This window comes from Danio rerio, chromosome 17 (genome assembly GCF_049306965.1).
Source record: "Danio rerio strain Tuebingen ecotype United States chromosome 17, GRCz12tu, whole genome shotgun sequence".
In the NCBI taxonomy this organism is placed as follows: Eukaryota; Metazoa; Chordata; class Actinopteri; order Cypriniformes; family Danionidae; genus Danio; species Danio rerio.
Window position 1 is genome coordinate 9,609,366 of NC_133192.1, and position 24,454 is coordinate 9,633,819.

A 24,454-nucleotide genomic window follows, 5' to 3' on the forward strand; every position below is an offset into this window, starting at 1 on the left:
GCACCAACTCTTGCTAATAAGAGAATTATTATGCGTATTACCTTACTGTTATTTACTATAATACTATTATTACTAAGATATTGCCTGTTTATTGGGACTTATAAAGTACATATTCTGATTTGGGGGCCCTAAGCAATTCCAGCCACGGGACCCCGCAGTCCTATAGTAATGTGCACCCTTCGTATTTGTATTTATTTATTTATTTACTTTTTCTTATATCACTCAGTCTCGCTTTCTACATTTTTATCTTAACACAATCGCTCTTAAAAGATTTGTTTACTTAAAATAAATTTACAACAAAAAATGATCAATACACTATTTGGTTTTTAAAACTAAATTTTCATCTGATTTGACTGCTGGACTGATCTATGACATTTGCATGGATATAATAATTAGGGTAAAATTAAATTTGTTAGACCCTCATCATACAAAATATGATAGAAAATGACACTGTATACAATTTGTAGAAACTTCTAGGTATTTATTGTGGGCCCCAGATTTCCTAGGGGCCCTAATCGGCCGCTTACCTTGCTTTTTGGTAAAAACCGGCCCTGATTTAGTATATATGTAAATATATAATTTGCCACTCTTGTAAAATGCCGGAATAGTTTGAAAATGCATCTGGAGGGTGTTTGAAAGTGCTTAATTTGTAAAAATGTGCAATAACCCTTTAATACAAAGCCTCTCATAGTTTACATTTTCTTCTTTGAAGAATGGATCATAGTAGGGGACAACAAAGGGGTCCATCAAATCGAACTGATACCGTCAAAACAGTTGATGAAATGGCCACGTGTGCTTGTTCCCAATGACAACCCTGTTATCAGTTATTAGAAAATAGTTAGTAAACTATTATGTTTAGAAATGTGTCTGACTGTTTAACCTTTAATATTATTAAATTCTACATCTAATAGAGTAAATGACAGTAATTCAGTGTTATATGCTATACTATGTTATACTATACTGTTCTATACTATACTGTGCTATGTTATACTATACTATACAGTACAATGCTATACTGTACTATACTATGCTACGTTATGCTATACTATACTATGCTATGTTATACTATACCGTTATAATACGCTATACTATACTATGCTATACTATACTATGTTATACTATACTATACTATCCTATTCTGTATTATGCTATACTATATTATACTATACCATACTACGCTATACCATAATATGCTATGCTATGTTATACTATACTATACTGTACCAGAGGTTCTCAATCTTGGTCCTGGAGGTCCGGTGTCATGCAGATTCAGCCAGACATACCTGGGCTAGCTAATCAAGCTCTTACCAGGCTTTCTAGAAACATCCTTGCATGTGTGTTGGGGCAAGTTGGAGCTCAAATCTGCAGGACACCAGACCTTCAGGACCGAGTTTGAGAACCCCTGTACTATACTATATTATACTATACTATACTATACTGCCACAGAATACTATAACATCTGATATTATGTGAATATGGATGTAAATATGCCACATTTGTAAAATTGGAAAATGCATCTGGAAAGTGTTTGAGAAGTGCTTAAATTTAAAAAAGTATAATAACCCAGTAATACAAAGCCTCTCATTGTTTATATTTTCCTTTTTGCAGAAATTATCAAAGTAGGGGACAACAAAAAGGTTCATCAAATCGAACTGATCCCATCAGAGCAGTTGATTGCTGTGATATCCGGCCGAAATGGCCACGTGCGCTTATACCCAATGACGGCACTGGATGATCGCGATGTCGAATCCTACAAGATAGCCGAAACCAAAGGCTGCCAAACTCTCCTTTCTGGCACAATTAGACACGGATCTCTCACCTGTCTCTTTGTGGCCATGAAGAAACCCGACAAGGTGATCGTCTACGAGCTCAACAAAAGCAAAGCGCGTCATCGGAAGCTGCGGGAAATCCTGGTCCCGGGAAGCGTGCAGTGGATGGGGCTCCAGGGCGAGAAGCTTTGCGTTGGTTTTCAGTCTGGGTTTTTGCGCTACAGTCTTCAGGGCGATGGAGGCACCAGCAGCCTCCTCCATCCTGATGATCACACGCTGGGCTTCATTGAGCAGCTCGGGCTTGACTCTCTGTGTGCTGTGGAGATCTCCAGTAAAGAGCTGCTCTTGTGTTTTAGCAGTATAGGCATATATGTGGACTATCAAGGCAGACGGTCACGACAGCAGGAGCTGATGTGGCCGGCGACACCAACTGCATGTCGTAAGTGATGTTTTTGCTGTTTTGTGTGTGTGTGTACAGTTAAAAACAAGATTATTAGCCCTTCTATATCGATGTGGAATTTTTCAAGCTTTTTTATTATGTATATATTTTTAATAATACATTTTTATATAACTTGCCTATTAGGGGTGTAACAGGTCACAAATCTAACCCTTCAGATGACATTAGGGTTTTTTAGTCACAAATCGGACCATTTTTCAGATCAGCCAAAAAGGGGAGTAGACAAATGTAATTTACTTTTTATTTATTATTTTGATTTAACAAACAGAATTTAGAAACTGTAATTCAATAAAAAATAAAATGATAAATTAATCAGCTGAATAAAAATAAATTGTAAAATATTCTGTACTGTTGCCGACAAATTAAAACATTATAATTTGTACAACCTATATTTATATTTAGTCTCATTTTCATAAATGATTCAGTTATTTACTCATTGAACTTCATGTTTCATTGCTAGATGTGTCATTTTTAAAGAATTATTCAGTGGCATAATTTTGATGGCTGGTTGTCACCACCTATTGGTTAAATTATGTAATTGCTGCCTACAACTTTGTGGTTTGAGAGTCAAGTTAAATGCATTTGGTGATGATTTTAATCTTTACCATAAACATCAGTGGTTGTATCTTAACTATAAACTTTTATCCCAGTACTTCTGTGCTATTTTACAGTTTTGTAACTTTTTCAAATTAATAAATAAGTTTTTGCAGGGTTTTTTTAAACAGCTCTAAATGCAGAAATTCAAAGGATCAATAAACATATGCAAATCACCATCATTTATAATTTATGTTGCGTGGATGTTGAGATCCCGATCTTTTAATGATTAATCGTGCAGCTCACATTAAATGTATTTATGCAGGCTAAACAAGCAGGGACAGAAAATACTTTTAATAACCCAAGAAACCCACAAAACCCTGAATAACCTACCACAACTACTTCCGGTATTGTATTTTACAGGAAAGCCTAAAAACTTTCATATATGTGATTTGAATGACATTAGGAAGATCTCTCTGCGATAGTTACAAATTTAGGATTAATCTGCATAAAAGTATATAAATTAGCCTAATCCGTGGGTCACGTGTGTTCTGAACCATGGGTTGTGATCCGTGCAAATCACGGATCAACCGTGATCCATTACACCCCTAATATATATATATATATATATATATATATATATATATATTTACATATACATTTTATATACATCTTATATATACATGAAACCGTTTCAAAGGCAATATTTTTAGCCCCCTTAAGCAATTTTTTTTACTTAAGCTGTGTTTTGTCTAGGTTTTTTTTTTTTCCAGCTGTGGCAACAGGCCTTTTTTTACACAGATCTACCAACTTCCTGTGGCGGTTTTTTTTAATGACAAATGTCGTAAGCGGAGTATTACAAGTCGAGATCGCATTTATGTAATAGCCTACAGCAGAGGTTTTCAAAGTGTGAGGCGCGCCTCCCCTGGGGGGCACCAGAGCATGTCAGGGGAGGCGCGGGAAAAAATATATTATAATAAAAATATAATTATGAAGTTTAATTATTATATGTATTTTTATTATATTTAAACGTTTTAATTAAACAAAGCAAAAAAAAAAAATAATACGTCAAATATAAGAAAACCTTTTTTACCCAGAAGGCCATAGCTGTGAATTCGCTTCTGTTTGGCAAGCCCGCCAATACAGGTATATGCCTGCTAATACAATGGGTCGGTTTCTGAGACCCCCCCCCCCCTCTTCCCCCCGATTCAAAGCTGTAATGAAGTTCAAGGCCCTTTGGCCGCAGGGAAGGAGGCGGTGAACCGACGCAGTTTTAAAATGATTTATTAATAACAGTGACGACAGCTCCTCATGGAGGCTGCCGTCTAAACCAAAACAAACGCACGGCAGCTCCTCACGGAGACTGCCGTCAAACTGAAAGCAAAAGTAAAACATGTCTGGGCCTGGTCCTCTCTCGGCTTCCTCTGCCCACGTTCCTCCTTTTATGATCCAGAACTCCTTCCGTGGGATCCGAGGCAGGTGCGCACCGCAGGTGTATCCACTTACGCGGTGGCCTCACTCCGTTCCCACGGCTCTCGGCCACGCCCCCTCGCCACAAAAGCCTTCAAGTTCAGGGCTTAAACCCAAAAGACGACGATATGATGATCAGTATTTGAGTTTAGGATTTATGTGGACAGGACCAGCTGATGAACCACTACCTTTATGTGTGGTTTGTCAAGATATTTTGGCTAATGACAGCATGAGACCCACTAAACTTCGACTGTTTTGACTGGGATGGACAGTTCTTGGATCTGTTCTATTCATATTGAACCATCATCCTAGTTTCAAAAACGTTATATTAAAATACTTGTTATTATTTTTTTTTAAATAATTGCACTTTCATGCAAATGATGATAAAATTGAGTTAACAGTCTGACATCTGTCTGTGTCTTTATATATACTGTATATATATATATTACCCTGGCCTACAGCATGCGGATCTCTTTGCTTGCGCGCCGATTTCCTCTCAAATATACACTGCTCAAGCTCAGATCTTCTTGTGCGCGCTCAAATAAACGCTGCTGAAGTGTGATTTAATGCTTTTATGTAACAAGTATGTCTCCAACATTTATTAGATTTGCTAGGAATATTTATGAATGTCTTCAATAGACCTACAGAGCGGCATTAATGCGTCCTGATGTAAAGTGAAACGGCTATACGTCGTGTTTGCTGGCATCACACACCTGTCTGCCAGTCATCAGCATGTGAACTTAAAGGGTTAAACAAATAACGCACAGCACTACTACGGTTACAGAAAAGTTTGCGTTGTTATAATTCACTTACCTTTTAATACGTTTTGGTGCGATTATCACCCGCTATTAAAAAAAAAAAAAAACACGACTGAATGTTTTGAATGAAAAGCTGTAATGTAGCCGTAGCGGGATCAATTCTGGTGTGGCACATGGAAGAATGAATGTAGCGGAAACCATGTATATTGTCAGTTTAGTTTGTAAAGGTCAGGTTTCTGTTCCTTACACATATTCCCACACAAGTCCTTTAAAAATTGTGCTTATGTCTTGCAGGTTATAATGCACCTTATCTGTCAGTGTACAGTGAGAATGCGGTAGATGTATTTGATGTCAACACTATGGAGTGGATTCAAACAATTCCTTTGAAAAAGGTACATTTTTATTTTTCCTTATGAGCAAAGAAAAAAACACACAAATGCAGACACGTTCCAAAGAGAGTTTCTCATCTAGACATGAAATTGAGAATAGTAGGAGAAGAAGTGCGGAGTGTTAATGAGCTGTGTGTCTCCTTCATTGCAGGTCCATCCACTGAACTCTGATGGCTCTCTAAACCTGCTGGGGCTGGAGACTGTACGGCTCATCTACTTCAAGAACAAGACAGCAGGTCAGATGCTCCCTCCTGCTGCTCCAACACATATTCAGTATTCCTAGCCCTGTACTTATGAATATTCAGCAGCAAATATATGATAAAAGAAGCAAAGTTGTTTCAGAGGTGGTGAAAGCAAATGCATTTTGATTATTAGCACAAAAGTTAGTCATGTTTTCGTTTAAAGGGGCCCTGTTATGCCCATTTTTGCTTGATAAGAAATAAGAAAATAAGTATTTGGTGTTCTTAATGTGTTAATGTGAAGTTTCAGCTAAAAATAATCCACAAATAATGTTTTATAATTCTTTGAAACTAACCTTTTAGGTTTTAATTGTGCCATTTTAGTGATTCAAATGAGTTGGTCGAGCTACAAATGACTGTGTCAGCATAGTGGCAGATTCAAAAAGAAACCTATTATGCTACTGAGAGGAAGATCGTCACTAATGGGCAGGGCTCAAGCCCTCTGATAACATGTACAAAGTTGCCACACAATGTGTTTAAACCCCTTATAAAAGTTATTTTTGCATAATAGGTCCCCTTTAATGTTGGTGATTAAACTCAAAGGCTAAAAAACATGGGTGTAGTATCAGTGACGTCACTCATAGGTTTCTGAAAAGCACTAATTAAGCTACAAGTGAGCATGGCCAACCATCACGCCAACTGGGGGTAACCAAAAAAAGGGCAAAGAGGCGGAACATGAGCCGAGCTACAGATACCTGCTAGCATTTTGCTTAAACAGGCATTTCTTTGGGAAAAACGTTTAATACTTAACTACCTGTGACTCGTTTGTGTTCTGACCACATGTGCTTGGTTGTACACTATATCATTAAAGTGTTTAGTCTTGTAAAAACCCTGCTGTAATAGATCGAGCCACTAAGCATTGTTTTTATGAAGTTTTTGTATAGGAGTAAAATGCTAATTACTTCCAAATACTACAAATATAGTCTGTGTTAGTAAATGCAAGGCTATTGATGAAATCCAGGCATAACACTGAATGCCAGTGTTTCAGACGACAGTTGTAAAGCCTTCAGCTGATCAGTCTGTCAGATTCTGGAGTGCTTTACAGGTCTAAATAAAAATAAAAATGATAAATTATCTTAAATATAACAAATACATTTATACATATGGTATGTAAGAATTTCACTTACTTGGGAAATGGTGGCAACTTAAACGGTTTGTGATCACAATTAAGTGCACAACATGCCATATCATCTGATCATTGTAAAAAGTAATAATTCCAACAGACAGTAAACTGTGTAAAGCCACATAAAACAAAACAAAAAAAATGTGCTCTTATTTGGAGCCAGACCTAGTGGAATCTCGATGAATTGCAGTTTCAGTTACTTCTGTATTAGCTTCACGAGGGAGAGCAGGATGTTGCCGCTTGATTTAACGGCAAAACAATTTAATCGAGTATAAATTATTCATTGTTTCTTAATGATATCTGAAAATTAAAAGTACCTATCTCACATGGCTTTAAACTTTTCTGAGTTTCTTTTTTCTGTTGAACACAGAAGAAAATATTGTGAATAATCCTGGTCGGTGGAACCAAAGAGCTTAAGCCTGGTTTATACTTCTGCGTCAAGTGACTGGCGCAACTCACGGCGCAGGCAACGCTCGCAGCTGTGCATTTATACTTCTGCGCGCTGTCTCTGTTGGTCTACATTAACACTTCCGAAACGCTAGTGGGAAGTGAGGTGTAAATGTTCCTCTGTGTCGAGTTTCTTCGCTTCTGTTTTGCTTTTCTGAACACTTCCTGGATGTACAAGTGACTCAAACTCGCTCATTTTGAGGCAGGAACCGGCGGACGTGCAACAACTTTAACCATGAGGTAAACACAGAACAAAATCCGTCCGGAGCTCCTCCACGGGACTCCACACTTGTAAACAATCGCTCACGCCGTTCGCGCGGCTCTCGGTCCCGCCCAGACTCGTCGGCGCTATCAAGCCGATCAATCACAGAGCTTGCGCTACGCGTTGTGGCGACGTGTAGTTACAATTTTTGAGAGGTGCACGTCAGTGACGGCCACGGCGATGGGCTATGCGTCAGCGCTGTAGCATACGCCGGTGTTTGACGCAGAAGTATAAATCAGCCTTTAGAATGAACAAGAAGTGACACTCTAGTGCGATTTGGGAAACAGCCACTAGATGGCGCAGCGGGCATTTTGGAATGAAAATTCCAATAGAACAGGGGTTCCCAAACTTTTCAGCCCGCGACCCCCAAAAAAACAATGCCAGTGACTCGCGACCCCCAATATCCTCTGAGGTGGTTATAAATACAGAAACCTTGCATGCAATGACGCAGACACACCAATTAAATTTGTGTCAGTGCTTTAAATGTGCCAGAAAGTATAACCTGATGTTATAAAATCAAAATGCATCCGACGCTATTGCTGCCTTAATATAATGTAATTACCCCAGGGGTCGCAATCCAATAGAACTAGTAACTATAAGCTACTATAGTAACTATATAGTATATAGTAACTATAAATGACTATTTTTATTTTCAGTATAGTTATGGATAAAATATGTTAATTCTTATGGTTTAATAAAAATAAATAGATTTTTGGAAATCACCAGGCGACCCCCCTTCATTGCCCCGCGACCCCTCGGTGGGTCCCGACCCCCACTTTGAGATCCACTGCAATAGAACAACAGTATCTTGTATCTCAGCTTAAATGCACTTTTTAAATAAATAAATAAAAAAACAAAGCAGCTGCTTGCCATCACGATAGCAATAAGATCCAGACAGCCGACCTCTTTTACTTCCAAATGGCGGAATCCGGGGCTGTTGCTTGACGCTGCTGTTGCAACAGCTGTTGAATGTCTATTGAGTGTCGCCTCTTGGTCATTCTAAGCTCTTTGGTGGAACTTATTGACTTCCATAGCATTTTTTAAAATTACAACAACTGTTGAAGTCAATAGCTGTGTCTCATTTCAAAGGCTGCATCCTCCAGATGATGCATTCGAAGTGTGCTGCGTCAAATCTGTCTCATTTCAAAAAAATTTGAAGGCTCCTTCAAACGCAGCCTCTAAATGCTTCCTTAGTTTCCCAGGTAATGAAGGACACAACCGGTGGGTTCTTCGTGGCCTCGAACGTACCGAGATTTATTGCGCGATGAAAACGGCAGGACACTTTTAAAAGAAAACATTTTAAGGATTAAATGTATGAATTAGGTTTATTTTACATGGATTTGTAAACACATGTTAAAAAACTAAAAGGGTTTGACATGTCCCACGAAAGAGTGATTTTATAGACAGTTTACATGTTTATGTGTACATGCATGGATCAAAGGAAATATATTTCCAGCTTTAATAAACCTTGTTTTGCCTTTAGATCGCTTAAAATAAGTTTTAAAATCACTTTGAAAAAAGTCAATACAAATTTTTTAGCGCTTATTAACAGCAGCTGTTACGAGTGCTAGGTGATGAGATCTGTCCTTTGTAGGCTAGATCGTCTCATTTCAAAACACTCGGTTGGGTCTCTGTGAATTTCGTAGTACTCACCTTTGAAGTCTGCATCCTTCGGAGTATGCAGCCTCTGAAATGAGATGCAGCTAATGGATTCCAGCAACCAGCATTCTTCAAAATATCTTCTTTTGTGTTCAACAGAAAAAAGAACATCAAATTGATTTTAAACAAGTGAAGGCTGAATATATTTTGGTTCAAGTACCCTTTTAAATACATTTATTAAAAACAGAAAGGGTCAAATATTGTTATAAGAATCTATTGAATCGTTTTGTAAACTCACCCATGTATAACGCAGCTCAGTTGTACTTCCTAATGGAGTAGCTTGTTGTTCTGTCTTTTCATGCTGTTTAATGTGTTGTGTAATGTGTGTAATGCTTTGTGTACTGTGTAATGATGTGCAGAGGGAGATGAGCTGGTGGTGCCAGAGACATCTGACAACAGTCGCAAACAGATGGTGCGCAGTACGGCGAGCAAACGCCGCTTTTCTTTCCGCATACCGGAGGAGGAGAGAGTTCTGCAGAGGAGGTGATGCTCAAACCTCACAACTACAACCATAATGAGCTTTTCACTTCTAATATTGTACATTTGAGCCATATTAAACACTGAGAAAATGCTATTCGTTTCATATCTGGAATGGATCCTTAATTATTGTATTTAGTTCATACATTTATTCTAGGTTTGATGATTTCAAAACCTGGTTAGATATTGTTATTTGCATATATTCGTGAGGTCATATTTATGATGGCTGTTTTAAATTTTGACAACTTTCTGCAACCCAAACAGCATGTGAACACTTTTGTGAAAAACATTTGAATATTGGGTCACACTTTACAATAAGGTTTCAGTAGTTAATGTAAGTTAATGTTGTGCCACAGCTATGTCACCCTGCAGCCCAAGACCGATTACTCACTGAAGCTTAGCAGGCCTGAGCCTGGTCAGTACCTGGATGGGAGACCACATGGAAAAACTAGGTTGCTGTTGTAGGTGGTGTTAGAGCGGCCGACAGGGGCGCTCAACCTGTGCTTTGTGTGAGTTCAAATGCCCCAGTAAAGTAAAGGGGACACTGTACTGTCAGTGAGCACTGTTTTTCGAGTGAGACGTTAAACTGAGGTCCTGACTTTCTGTGGTCATTAAAATGCTGAGTAGTCCTGGACAAAATCCCTCCATTGGCCCTTACCGATCATGGCTTTCACTGTCTCTCCACTCTACAGAAAGTGCTGATGTGTGGTGAGTGCACTAATGCCGTTTTCCTGTGGCTGCCATTGCATCATCCAAGTGGATGCTGCACGGTGGTGTGGAGAGACCCCCCAACATGAACTAAGAATGTGCAAATAATGTTAACAAATATGAACATAAGCAGTTATAAATGTATTGTTTATTATTTGATAATGTTAGTAAATGCATTAACTAGCATGAAATGATAACATTGTAAAGTGTTACAAAATATTTAAGGAAGTAAAAAAGTTGTTAGATTTGTTGTTCGAGAATCCAGAATTAAAGGTTAGTTCATCCCAAATTGTCATCATTTACTTAATTATCATGCTAATCTCAGCTCATAAGACTTGTGTTTATCTTCAGAACACTTGGAGGCTTTAATAAAATATAACTGTGTCCATAATCGGATACCACTCGTGTGTGTACTTGATTTTAGTTTGGAATTTACTTCACCACCATTAGAAGAGTGCTTCACTCTCATTCATAAATTCTCTTGTTGCCTTATGGGATAGTAAAGTGTAAATTAGATGCATACTTTAGAATCTCGCCAGAAGTAGTTGATCTTCCGGGTACCTTTAGAATGTGGTTCTTTGAATACTATGGATTCAGAAATACTACTTGGCTCACACTATATTGTAGGGAAATATGTGATTTTGGATGCACTGTATGAATTCTTTCCCTACATTGAAAGTCTATTCACCAAAAACTCTGCTTCTGAATGTCCATAACTCAGGGCTTGCAAAATTTCCAAATCCCTGATAGCCTTTCTGGCTGGCACTCCTCAGTTTTTGGTAGCACGAAATCAATTCAAGTAGCCAGAATTGAAAAGATATTATTTACTAATTAAAAAGAAATGCATACATTTGCTAAATAAAAAAAAAAAAATTCATCTATTATTGGCTGCATATATGTATATTTTTGATTATAACCACATTTTATTTACTTTTTAAAATTTATTTTATTATTTTGCTATTAATAATATAAACATTATTATACAACAAAATGTATCTCTAAAAGGTTTTGAACAAGTAAACGGTGAGTAAATGGTGCTAGAATTGTCATTATCGGGTGAACTATCCCTTTAGAACAACATGAGGGTTAGTATGTTAAATCAGTTTGGACAATTGTTATTTTAATGATATGCGAAAATTAAAATGACCTTCGTCTTTTGGCTTAAAACTTTTATGAGTTTCTTTTTTCTGTTGAACACCAAAGAAAATATTTCAAAAATCCTGATTGATGAAATCTATTCACTTCCATTATATTATTTTTTATTACAACAACTATGGAAGTCCACAGGTTCCAGCATTCTTCAAAATATCTTCTTGAACACAAAGGCCCCCATCGACTTCCTTAGTAGGAAATGAAATGCTATGGATGCCAATGGGTACCAGCATATTAAAAAGATTTCTATATATTAACAGAAGATATCTCTCAAATATTTTTTGAACTAGTGAACAGTGAGCAAATGATGATAGAATTGTCATTTTTATTCAACTATCTCTTTAAAGATTTAGAACAACAGGGGGATGAGTATGTGATGACAACATTTTCAAACCCTTAAAGCACAGTGAAAAAAAGCCTTTAATTGTAATCTAATTTTGATGTTTGCAGTATTTTAGTGTTGAGACTATTATTATGTGTTCTGGGTCTCATTGCATTGTTTTTGTGCTCTTCAGGGAGATGCTGAGAGACCCAGAAATAAGGAATAAGTTGATTTCAAACCCAACTAACTTCAACCATGTGGTTCATATGGGTCCGGGAGATGGGATCCAGATCCTGAAAGAACTGCCAATGGTAGGAGCAGCAAACAGCAGGGAGAACGTCACCTCTCATTTTCTTCTCCTGCTTCTCTACGCCTCCAGCCATCTGTTTCTAGGAGCTGTTTTTAATGAGCATGAGCCATCTTTTCTTCATTATTTTTATTGCTGTAATTTCAGTTTTATAGATGAGCTGGGTTAAAAGACAACATCAAGCCACTTTTGACTTTCATGGTATCTTTCAGAATACCTCAAATATTTAAGATAAACATAAATGAGTCACAGTACACCCCTCACAGATCTCTCTTTTAAATTCATATTGTTTATAAGATGCTTTACAATAATTAGTTTATGCATGTTCAACACCTGACAAAAGTATTGTCGTCGATCCCAGTCATAAGAGCAACAAAAAATAACTTAGTAGTGATAGTTAAATGATAGTTTATCATTTGGGAAAGTGGCAGCAGGTTGATTTGTCTGATGAATCATCTGTTAAACTGCATCCCAATCATCACAAATACTGCAAAAGACATACTGGAACCCACATGGACCAAAAATTCTCAAAGAAAGCAGTCAAGTTTGGTGAAGGAAAAATCATGGTTTGGGGTGATATTCAGTATGGGGTGTGCGAGAGATCTGCAAAGTGGATGGCAACATCAACAGCCTGAGGTATCAAGACATTTGTGCTGCCTATTACATTACAAACCACAGCAGAGGGCAAATTCTCCAGCAGGATAGCGCTCCTTCTCATACTTCAGCCTCCACATCAAAGTTCCTGAAAGCAAAGAAGGTCAAGGTGCTCCAGGCTTGGCCAGTCCAGTCACCATACTTGAGCATGTCTGGGGTAAGATGGAGGAGGAGGCACTGAAGATAAATCCAAGAAATCTTGCAAGCAAGCTTTCTTTGCCATTCCAGATGACTTTATTAATAAGTGGTTTGAGTCATTGCAGAGATGTATGGATGCAGTCCTCTAAGCTCATGGGAGTCAGACACAATATTAACTCTTTCTCCACTGCAGCATGACTTTATATTCTATACTGTACATTATTTCTGTTAAGTAAGAGGACTTTTGTCTAAACAAAGTCAGACCTTACAGTCCTAATTAAATAAGAAAAAAATCAAGGCATGATCATATTTTTTTTTTGGTAAAATAAGTGTAATCTAGAGGCCTTTGCCTTTCATATAAGCCCTTCTGATACCAAATGATCGTCTAAAAGACAAGTTATTATTTGTCATTCCTAAAATTTGGATAGGCAACAAGACTTTTGTCAGGTAGTGTAAATTAGATTAGTCAGCACCAAAGCAAAACTGGAACTAATCTAACAAAAAACTTAAGATCAGAGTACAAAAAATAACACACACAAATTAACAAATTTGAATACAAATTTAATAAACATAAAGATTTATCTATTTTATTGAAATTTTGTAGTTTTTTTTTTTTGCAGTAACTCGTTTGATTTTAAATGTTTTGTCTTTCTATTCCTAAAAACATTTGGTAAGCAAACTCTTATTATAACGAATATACCTGTTTATTAAAACTGTTTTGTTTATATGCACCAAAAATTTTTGCCTATATCTATTGAGAAATGGACAGTAATATTCATTTACGAAAGGGGTGTACTCATTTATGCTGAGAGCTCCGTTTTATTTTTTATGTTTACAGCATAAGATTTTATGTAGTTAAGTAACACTAATAGTGCTGTTTTTTCTGAATACAATACAAGTATGATCTATAATGCGATATTGATTATATGAAATTTCAACAAACAGGAAGTAAATATTGAATTATATATTTTAGATACATTATTGCCTTTTTTTGAAAAAAAAAATCATTTATTAAAACAATTTCTTTGTTCAAATCGGTCAAGAAGAAATTACTTGAATAATTCAGTGAATCAGTTTTTTTCATATTTATTTCATACAAACTTAAACCAGCTCAAGATATAAGCACAAAAACACACTCAGCAAAATGTAAATAGTTTTTAATCTGAGAAATCCCCCCAAAAAATCAAGTGTTTGCATGTCCTGTTGATTACACTAAACTTGTTTAAACTTCCACAAACAAAAGTATTTGACCAATGCATTCAGATTGCTACGTATGGTTACACATGACATTGCTTATATTAATGGGCTGTTAGTCTTATTACAAAAGCACAATCCTCAATCTATGTAAACACAGCTATTTATGAAGCAAATAAGGCCAATATTAGTTTCATATTATCTTTTCAATGACTTCAGCTCTTCATGTTCACTTTTTACATGCATCTATATTTTTAATTTCTCCTCCTCTCTTGGGGTTATAACCCTTATAACAAACGCATAATCATTAGTCCATATAAACTCAGCTATTTTTAAAGTAAATAAGGCCAGTTTTGGTTTCATATTGTCTTTTTAATGACTTGACAATGGCTCTTCATGTTCACTTTTCAAAACATTCCAGCACAGTAAACTTTTGCATGCATCTATATTTTTCATTTCTCCCCTGCTATTAGGTTTATAACTCTTATTACAAATCCCTAATCATGAATCCATGTAAACTCAGCTATTTATGAAGTAAACAAGGCCAATTTTGGTTTCATATTGTTTTTTAAATGACTTCAGCTCCTTATGTTCACTTTTCATAGCACAGTAAAGTTTTGCATGCATCTATACTTTTCATTTCTCCTCCTCTATTGGGTTTATAACTCTTTTTTACAAATGCATAATCATTAGTCCATATAAACTCAGCTATTTAAAGTCCAATTTTGCTTTCATATCGTCTTTTTAATGACTTCAGCTCTTCATGTTCACTTTTCATAGCATTATTGCACCGTAAACTTTTGCATGCGTCTATATTTTTTCATTTCTCCTCTTCTTTTGGGTTTTTCTGGCTGTAGCCCGGTTCTCCTCTTCCCTCTCCTCGTCTGCACCTCATCTCTACCCCTACCAGCTTTGAGCATGTCTATCACATGACCATCACCTCTGCGGACAACTTCCTGTCCCAGGACTCCTCCCCCATCTCCTCCCACTCCCTGTCCCTCAGCTCCGCCCCCGGGACCCCTGCCTCCATCTGCTCTCTGGTAGGACCAGAGAGAGACGCACAGAAACACTCGATCTGCTCCCTCTGAAGAGAATCCGTTTATGCCCACATGCATTAGCTCACTTTCACACCGCAGACCATCTCGCTGCATCACAGTTCAATTATGCCCGACTTACAATCTGTCTTTTCTCTGCATGCTGTATCATCTCTACAATTATTTATTTCATTTTAGATTTAAGCATTAAAATTATATTTAAACGCTCGAAGAACAAGTTAACAAGGCATTTTAGGTAGTGTTGCTTGACTTTTTTTCATTTGTGATTTGTGTGTGCAGTTAAAATCAAAATGAATAGCCCTCCTGCTAAATGTATATATTTCCCAAGTGCTGTTTAACAGAGATTCAACACATTTCTAAACATAATAGTTTTAGTTAGGGATGCTCCAATCGATCTGCGGTGATAAGTATCGGCCGATAATCCCTTTTAATGACTCGATTGGTACTTGCTGATCTGGCTGATCTCATGAAGCGATCGCAAGTGTTTGTTTGAGTTTACAAGCAGAGGAAGATGCACGTGCACACCGAGTTATACATAAAGCAGCTACAACACATGAGGAGGTAAATGATAGCAGCTAAAATACATACAGATGCGGTGCGACCTTCGTTTTTACGGTTTGTTGGCGGACTTGGAGGTCGGTATCGGCTGATAATCCCATTTAATGACTCTACCAGTACTTGCTAATTTGGCCGATCTCATGAAGCGATCGCAAGTGTTTGAGTTTACAAGCAGAGGAAGATGCACATGCACACCGAGTTATACATAAAGCAGCTACAACATGTGAGGAGGTAAATGATAGCAGCTAAAATACATACAGATGCGGTGCGACCTTCGTTTTTACGGTTTGTTGGCGGACTTGGAGGTCGGTATCGGCCGATAATCCCATTTAATGACTCTACCAGTACTTGCTAATTTGGCCGATCTCATGAAGCGATCGCAAGTGTTTGAGTTTACAAGCAGAGGAAGATGCACGTGCACACCGAGTTATACATAAAGCAGCTACAACACGTGAGGAGGTAAATGATAGCAGCTAAGATACATACAGATACGGTGCGACCTTCGTTTATACGGTTTGTTGGTGTGACTTGGAGGTCGGTATCGGCCGATAATCCCATTTAATGACTCGATTGGTACTTGCTAATTTGGCTGATCTCATGAAGCAATCGCAAGTGTTTGTTTGAGTTTACAAGCAGAGGAAGATGCACGTGCACACCGAGTTATACATAAAGCAGCTACAACACATGAGGAGGTAAAGCATAGCAGCTAAAATACATACAGATGCGGTGCGACCTTCGTTTTTACGGTTTGTTGGCATGACTTGGAGGTCGGTATCGGCCGATAATCCTATTTAATGACTCGATTGGTACTTGCTGATATGGCTGATCTCATGAAGCGATCGCAAGTGTTTGTTTGAGTTTACAAGCAGAGGAAGATGCTCGTGCACACCGAGTTATACATAAAGCAGCTACAACACATGAGGAGGTAAATAATAGCAGCTAAAATACATACAGATGCGGTGCGACCTTCGTTTTTACGGTTTGTTGGTGGACTTGGAGGTCGGTATCGGCCGATAATCCCATTTAATGACTCGACCGGTACTTGCTAATTTGGCCGATCTCATGTAGCAATCGCAAGTGTTTGTTTGAGTTTACAAACAGAGGAAGATGCATGTGCACACCGAGTTATACATAAAGCAGCTACAACACATGAGGAGGTAAATAATAGCAGCTAAAATACATACAGTTGCGGTGCGACCTTCGTTTTTACGGTTTGTTGGTGCGACTTGGAAGTCAGTATCGGCCGATAATCCCATTTAATGTCTCGATTGGTACTTGCTGATCTGGCTGATCTCATGAAGCGATCGCAAGTGTTTGTTTGAGTTTACAAGCAGAGGAAGATGCACGTGCACACCGAGTTATACATAAAGCAGCTACAACACATGAAAAGGTAAAGCATAGCAGCTAAAATACATACAAATGCGCTGTGACCTCTGTTTTTACAGTTTATTGGCGTGACTCATGCGATTGATGGTCTCTTTGTCGCAACCATTGTATATTCAATGTGTTAAGCTGCTGTGACACAAGCGGATCGGCTATATCAAGTGTCTCACCAAACCGTATGACCTCTCCCAGAAGCTCAGCGAGTCTCCCACATATTCATACCGGCTCTGTGATGACTGCAAATTAGTTAAAAAACCCTGCAGATCATGACAACTAGAGTGAATGAGCAAGAGAATAGATCGCAAGAGGTATGTTTAAGGGGTTGTATGCAACATCCTTCATTTATTCTCTTAGGTAATGAGAGATCTTCACTTAGGTATCGTACTTAGAGGGAAAAAGTGCTTCGTGCATTATACAGCTTGAAGCATCAGAATTGGTACTCAATATCGGCTGATCACTATGACAAGGAATCTGTACATGGTACCGGTTTTGGAACATCCATAGTTTGGGTGATTCATTTTTAATAACCAATATATTTTCTATTTTACTATTTATTTTGCCAGATAGTAGTATTCAATTCAATTCATGTTTGTTCATATAGCGCTTTTACAATGTAGATTGTGTCAAAGCAGCTTAACATAGAAGTTCTAGTAAATTGAAACTGTGTCAGTCCAGTTTTCAGAGTTGAGGTTCAGTTCAGTGAGGTTTAATTTTCACTGCTGAAACACTGAAGAGCAAAATCCATCGATGCGCAGCTCCACAAGTCCCAAACCAAGCAAGACAATGGCGACAGTTGTGAGAAACAAACTTCACTAATTGATTAAAGGAAAGAAAAAAAACCTAGAGAGAAACCAGGCTCAGTTGGCCACGACTATTTCACCTCTGGTCACTGGGGTCTTTCAGAAATCACTCTCATGCTCTCCAATTCTCCATGACCGCTACAACATCTGCTCAGGATACTGCCTGGTCCAGGATTATGGATAACTCTAGAGGTCCTCTATGGTTGGCATCATCTCTTCACACGTCTTGCATCACATTAATGGTGCTGCACAATCTCTAGAGGCCTCAGGATGAGTATCCCCAAGGTGGAAATAGAGAACAAAGAATATTCAGAGTAAGAGTATTCAGCTTAAAGTGACATTTAAAGGCCTAACTAGGTTAACGCAAGTTAATTTATAACAGTAGTTTGTTCTGTAGACAATTGAAAAAGAAGAAAAAAGGCTGTTTTTCTCTAGAAGAAAAAAATACTGTTTAACATCAATTGGGAAATATTTGAAAAAGAATAAAAATTTTACAAAAAGTTGAAAAGTTTTACCATCAACGGTATATTGTTTATCATGTCATTGTATCATGTTTAGTGCCATTGTTGTGCTTTTATTTATTGTTTGATTATATTAAAAAGCCTAAGGTGTTTTCTGATCATTGTGTGTTGTATCGTACAGAACATGCGCTCTCAGGAGAGCCGCGGTGTTCTGGGAGCATCTGTCAGCATCCCCTCCATCAGCAGGACCAGGCCTGAACCGGGCCGATCTATGAGCGCCAGTAGCGGCCTTGGCACACGTGAGTGCACAAACATCCATTCACATGCAGAGAGTTATGGATATGAATGAGAAAGAAGGTATTTCTAAAATTAAGGATTTTAAGGAAGAATATTTATTAACTTTGTAGAAAAATTTAAAATTAAGAAGTCAAGTCAAATAACATGTTTTACAGAAACATGACCCAAAAAGATAAATTCTGGGACGGGTCATATATATATATATATATATATATATATATATATATATATATATATATATATATATATATATATATATATATATATATATATATATATATATATATTTTATATATATATATATATATATATATATATATATATATATATATATATATAAAATATATATATATATATATATATATATATATATATATATATATATATATATATATATATATATATATATATATATATATATATATATATATATGACCCGTCCCAGAATTTGATGACTCTAGAGAGGGTAACTGTGCTTTATGTGCTTTAGGAATGTTAGAAAAATAGCATAGATTTGTTCTGTGCCGTGTCTAAGTCCACTTGAAATTTAAGACAGCTTTAAAGTTTGAAAGTTCAAATAAAAGTTTCAAACTTTTATTTGAACTTTAAAACTGTCTTTGTTTTTTTGTTTTTTTTGAACTTTCAAACTTACTTTGAAACTTTTATTTGAACTTTCAAACTTTAAAGCTGTCTTAAATTTCAAGTGGACTTAGACATGGCACAGAACAAATCTATGCTATTTTTCTAACATTCCTAAAGCACATAAAGCACAGTTACCCTCTCTAGAGTCATCAGGCAGACAGAAGCACTACCCATGATGCAAATCTGTGATGCAAATCTGTGTCTATTGTGAAGTAAATTTCATGAAGCGAGTTAACTCAAAATGTTCATCTGTCTTGTTTATTTAAACAAGTGTGAACGCCCCATTACAAACTAATAAATCAATATTCTGCTGTTAATTTTACTTTTTTTTTTTTTTCTGTGGAATTTACAAATGATATGCAAATGTGTTCCACATCCCAGGCTCCTCCTCTCAAAACGGCAGCGCACTGAGACAGGACTTTTCTGTCGGCAACTATGGTTCCACCAAACGGCAGATGACATCACCATCTGATGGCTCTCTGTCATCCGGAGGGGGCATGGACTGCGGTGGTGATGCCCCCCTCTCCCAGTTCGACAGAGAGGTCAGCGCTTGAACTTTCTGCTATTTTCAGATATTCACTTATGACCAAAAACAAACAAAATCAGGGATCTGTTCTTTGGACGTGGATTAAGTAATTTAAAAAAATTATAAACAAAATAATTTATCTACACTTCGAAATAAAGGTTTCAAAAAGAATATATATTATTATGGACTTTTTAGATACAAATGAGTATTATTTTAAGGTACCGATCCAGCTTTAGGACAATTTCTGTATGATAATAGACATGGCCAATATTATTATTATTATTATTTTTTTTAAAAAGAAATATTATGTTATGGGAGTCATGCACATGTTTTGACAGGTGATTTGATGCTCTGCAGAAGTTCAGGGCCAATCATGATTTTGTGGCTCGATAGATTTGTCCTTCACAACACGCACAGCAATCTCAGATCAGTTAATCCAGATGTTTTAATTTGATTCACGAAATTGTTTGAAGAACCAAAGTAGCCAGAGATTAGTTATCAAGATTAAAAGATTCAGGATCTGCTAAGTCATCTTAGATCAGGGATTCTAAACCGATGGTCTGTGGCCCACTAGTGGGCCTCAGCCATCCTGCATATGTGCTGTGAGATAGCTTAAAAGTAACCCTCAATATTACACTACAATTTTGTTACTTTATTAATATGCTATATTAAAATGATCGAAGTAATGCAGTTTCTCCTGTTCTCTGACTGATTACTTTAAACTTGACGCAAAAAAAAGCCTCATGATTGCATCTGCAACAAGTACACACAAGTCTGTTCATTCACAAACTATGCGTGAAGTGAAAGTCTCTCTTTGTGTATATTTGTGTGAACAATTTATTATATCCACTTAATTGTCCAAATTAATCTCCTGTGAGTGTTATATAACGAACGCGTGCCTGTACAGGAGGATCCATAGAATGTAAAATAAATTTGCAAATGACCTTTAGACATGCCTGGCAGAGCTATTCACTGTTTCTGTCTGTGATCTCCCGATAATATCCAGCTGCAAACTCAACCGCCATCAGACTGACACTTTTATATAATGTATATAATTAGTTTTATATATAATTTATTATTATTATATTATTATTATTTATTTATTTTTAATAAATAAAGATTTAAATATTTTTTTATAAAATGCTGATAATATATATATTTTATATATTTATATATATATATATATATATTTTTTTTTTAATATATATATATATTTTATATAAATATAAATGCTGATATATATATATATCAGCGTATTTCTTCTTCTTTTTTTAATAAATAAAAGTTTAAATGAGCATTTCATACAAACATTTTTAAGAAAGTGTCAGACCGGTGGGCCCTCAGAAATTAATTGGAGAAAGAAGTGGGCCCTGAAGTTAAAAAGGTTGAGAACCCCTGTCTTAGATCATTTAAGCGAGGTACGAAGAACAGACCCCAGCTCTGAGTTGAAACAAAATTTATTTCGAAATCATAATATTTGAAAATCAGACTTTTATTTTTTCTGGCTAAAAATGCAGTGCTCTATGAAGATACGTAATGTCATGTGGGAATAAGAGGTGTGAACCTACACCGGTCTCATGGTTCAGCTTGGTTACGATTGTCATGCCATCGATTCAGTTCAATTCGATATCTCCGGTTATCATGGTGCATTGACGATGCTTTCCATACACAGTTTTATATTTTGCTTCACAGCACAGGAAACATTTCTAAATATATTTATGTTTATATATTATTTGTAATACGATTCTGTCCATTAATACAAACAGTAGAACTGTTTGTTTAAAAACTCAAGCACATCCACAGAACAACATGAGCATTTATATTTATATTTATTTATAGCAAATAAACAAATGTAAATATCCCGCTTGCTTTATGAGCACTGTCGAGCGAGTTCTTACACCCCTTTGATCGGTCACATGCTCAACAGAAAGGGCTGTGATTGGCTCTAACACTCTGGTGCTGTTCACCGATGAGTGACACAGGTAAACAGCAGCGGCGCTCACAACTGATCCATGATAGACAGGGTTGAGAAAACTCGCTCTGCAGACACGCTCATGTCTGGGTCCACAAGCATCGCTATAACAGCCGAGAGGAGAGGAAACGTCACACCAGAAGGTCAAAGGGCCACAGTGAAAGAAATTTTTAAGTGTACTTTCATTTTCTCAATTGCTGTGACTTCAGTGTTAGTGAAAGACTGTCCAGCAAACACTCACACAGTAAATTGTGCAGAGTTTCTGTGTTTTTAAGTAGTTGCAGTGTTTTAATTACGTGCAGTTGCCTCCCTCACCATGGTAAACTACCGCAACATAGTGCAAATGAGATCAATTATGTCAGTACGTAATAACTGGTTATGATCTATCACTGAACCGATACCAAATTGTCCGCTTCTGCAATTAATTTTGACACCCCTAGGAATAATAGTGTCTTTTCTACACTAGAACACAGATAGGATTTCAATTGTGAATGTGCCTTTGCCCTTTTCTGGTGTATTATTTGTTTCATTGTTTGTTTAACCTGTCAGTTTGACCCCCAGACAATTCAGGACAGGTAAAGGTTTCTCTCCTGGAGCTGTTTGTGATTGTAACCACAGCTAAATCTCAATAGAGAGCACTAGAAGTGTGTTTTCAATTCCTGAAACCAAAACACACGCATTTGTTTTATTTCACCTGCTAAATTGTGGTTCTCCATCCTCTCTTTCTCACGCTCTATGCATGTGTTGAGTGTGTGAAGTGGCACCATATCCACAGATTGAAGTGTTGACCTGTGAGCACTCCACCTACACACACACACACACACACACACACACACACACACACACACACACACACATAGCTTTCGCCTCACCCTCGGACTTATGTTTGACCGTATACTACAGTATATAATGACGTGTGGGTGCTGTGTGTGACTCTTTAGTGGCCGGGAGTTTCACCCACAGAGAAGACCCCTGATCTGAAAAGGGCTTTAAGGACCCTGCTTAGTAAGCTAAAGGTAACATTCATGACCTGCTCCCCCAGATCTGAACCCTGTAGCTCCGTCATGTGTTTTTATGTCCCCTCAGATGGAGAAAGTGGATTTAGCCGAGCAGCTTCCACACTAAAAGCATGTTTGATCTGTGTAGGTGGTGGAAGCGTGTAACGTTTGCTAGCTTCAGTGTTAGTATTGGTGTTAAAGGGATGGTTCACCCCCAAAATGAAAGATTTGACATCCTTAATTAAATTTGTTGGTAGACATTTTAAAAAATGTTAGAAACCTTTGACCATTGGCTTCCATAGTATTTATTTTTCCTACTGTGGACATCAATGGTTACAGCAGGGGTGTCCAAACTCGGTCCTGGAGGGCTGATGTCCTGCATAGTTTAGCTCCAACTTCCTCCAACACACCTGCCTGGAACTCTAGTTTACCTTGACAGAGCTTGATTAGCTGGTTCAGATGTGTTTAATTGGGGTTGGAACTAAAATATGCAGGACACCGGCCCTCCAGGACAGAGATTGGACACCACTGGGTTACAGGTTTCCAACATTCTACAAAATACCTACTTTTGTGTAGACACTGGACAGTGAGTAATTGTGTATTTTTTGGTGAACTATCACTTTTATGTGTCATGTAGTACCTTTATCTGTTTAATTTAGATTTCGTAGTGGAGAATTATCGACGTGGTTGTTTTAGCTAGTCGACATCAACTGTTTAATCAGCTGCTGTTTGCCTATATTTATACATATCGACCAATGAGTGTGCCAGCAGGGTGGATTAGTATATTTCTATCAAAACCACAATTTACCATCAGCCTAGTAAATGGATAAAAAAAATATATTCTGAGATATTTCAGTTAATTTGAATAAATGTTGAGCATTCATTATATTCTGCAAGTTTATAATATAATTACTTTGTTTATTAGTTTTTTATAGCAATTACAGCATTTGTTTAATGTTTTTTTTTTTTTTTTTTTTTATTGGCTAGTGGATATTTTGTAACTCAAAAAAAGCTTATGATCAGTTATTCAAATAAATAAGCTCATTACGACACCAACATTTTAGATTCCAAGTTAAATTGAACAATTCCAACTACAAAACAAATATAATGTTGAAACATTATTGAAGGCTAGAGCCAGGAGTAAGGTACTCACACTATGTACAGTTGCCCTAATCTGGGCCAAAGCACGCTTGTCCCCCCTCCCGTCTCCCCCGACAGCTCGCACTTACATTACATTCAAGCCTGGGCACGCTTACGTCATCGATAAAGCACTGTTCAGTTACCGATTTCGCTCAGCATAGCGGAGATTTCTTTAGTTATATTGTTTTAGTCATTGAGAATTCAGTGACACACCGTCAAATATTTAGCCGAACAGATTAGCCACTTTGAACGCTCATAAAGTCTTCGTGCTGCAGGATTTAGGAGGTTTGCTGAAGGTGTAGCTGTTGTGCAGCGATGGGTTTGCGTCATTAATAAACTACGACGGTTTGTGTTCATTGAACAGTAAGAATAAATAATTAACGCAAATGAAACAGTCCCTTAAAAGTCACGTCTCGTCTTCAGTTTCACACTATAAGTGAACCTCACCAAAGCCCAAGTGAACCGCGCTCTGGCACACCTCTTTCAACCGGGCCAGGGCCAGCCAAGTGATGCGGCTTAGTGGTTAGCATTTTTGCCTCACAGCAAGAAGGTCGCTGGTTCGA

At 37.2% G+C, this 24,454-nt stretch overlaps 1 protein-coding gene across 12 annotated transcripts in view; it reads left to right on the forward strand.

Annotated features, from left to right (window-relative positions):
• cdc42bpaa (CDC42 binding protein kinase alpha (DMPK-like) a) overlaps positions 1 to 24,454 on the forward strand; it is a 171,518-nt gene that overhangs the window by 139,171 nt on the left and 7,893 nt on the right. For 4 of the 12 annotated variants that reach the window (XM_073928158.1, XM_073928159.1, XM_073928160.1 and 1 more), the window contains 8 exons: positions 1,609 to 2,208; positions 5,283 to 5,380; positions 5,529 to 5,613; positions 9,467 to 9,590; positions 11,960 to 12,077; positions 14,917 to 15,099; positions 18,498 to 18,615; positions 19,637 to 19,797. In XM_073928158.1, coding sequence (XP_073784259.1) covers positions 1,609 to 2,208; positions 5,283 to 5,380; positions 5,529 to 5,613; positions 9,467 to 9,590; positions 11,960 to 12,077; positions 14,917 to 15,099; positions 18,498 to 18,615; positions 19,637 to 19,797 — 1,487 coding nt within the window. Of the gene's footprint in view, positions 1 to 1,608; positions 2,209 to 5,282; positions 5,381 to 5,528; positions 5,614 to 9,466; positions 9,591 to 11,959; positions 12,078 to 14,916; positions 15,100 to 18,497; positions 18,616 to 19,636; positions 19,798 to 22,694; positions 22,770 to 24,454 lie in introns of all 12 variants that reach the window. The other 8 variants (XM_073928165.1, XM_073928166.1, XM_073928167.1 and 5 more) reach the window with 3 other exon arrangements.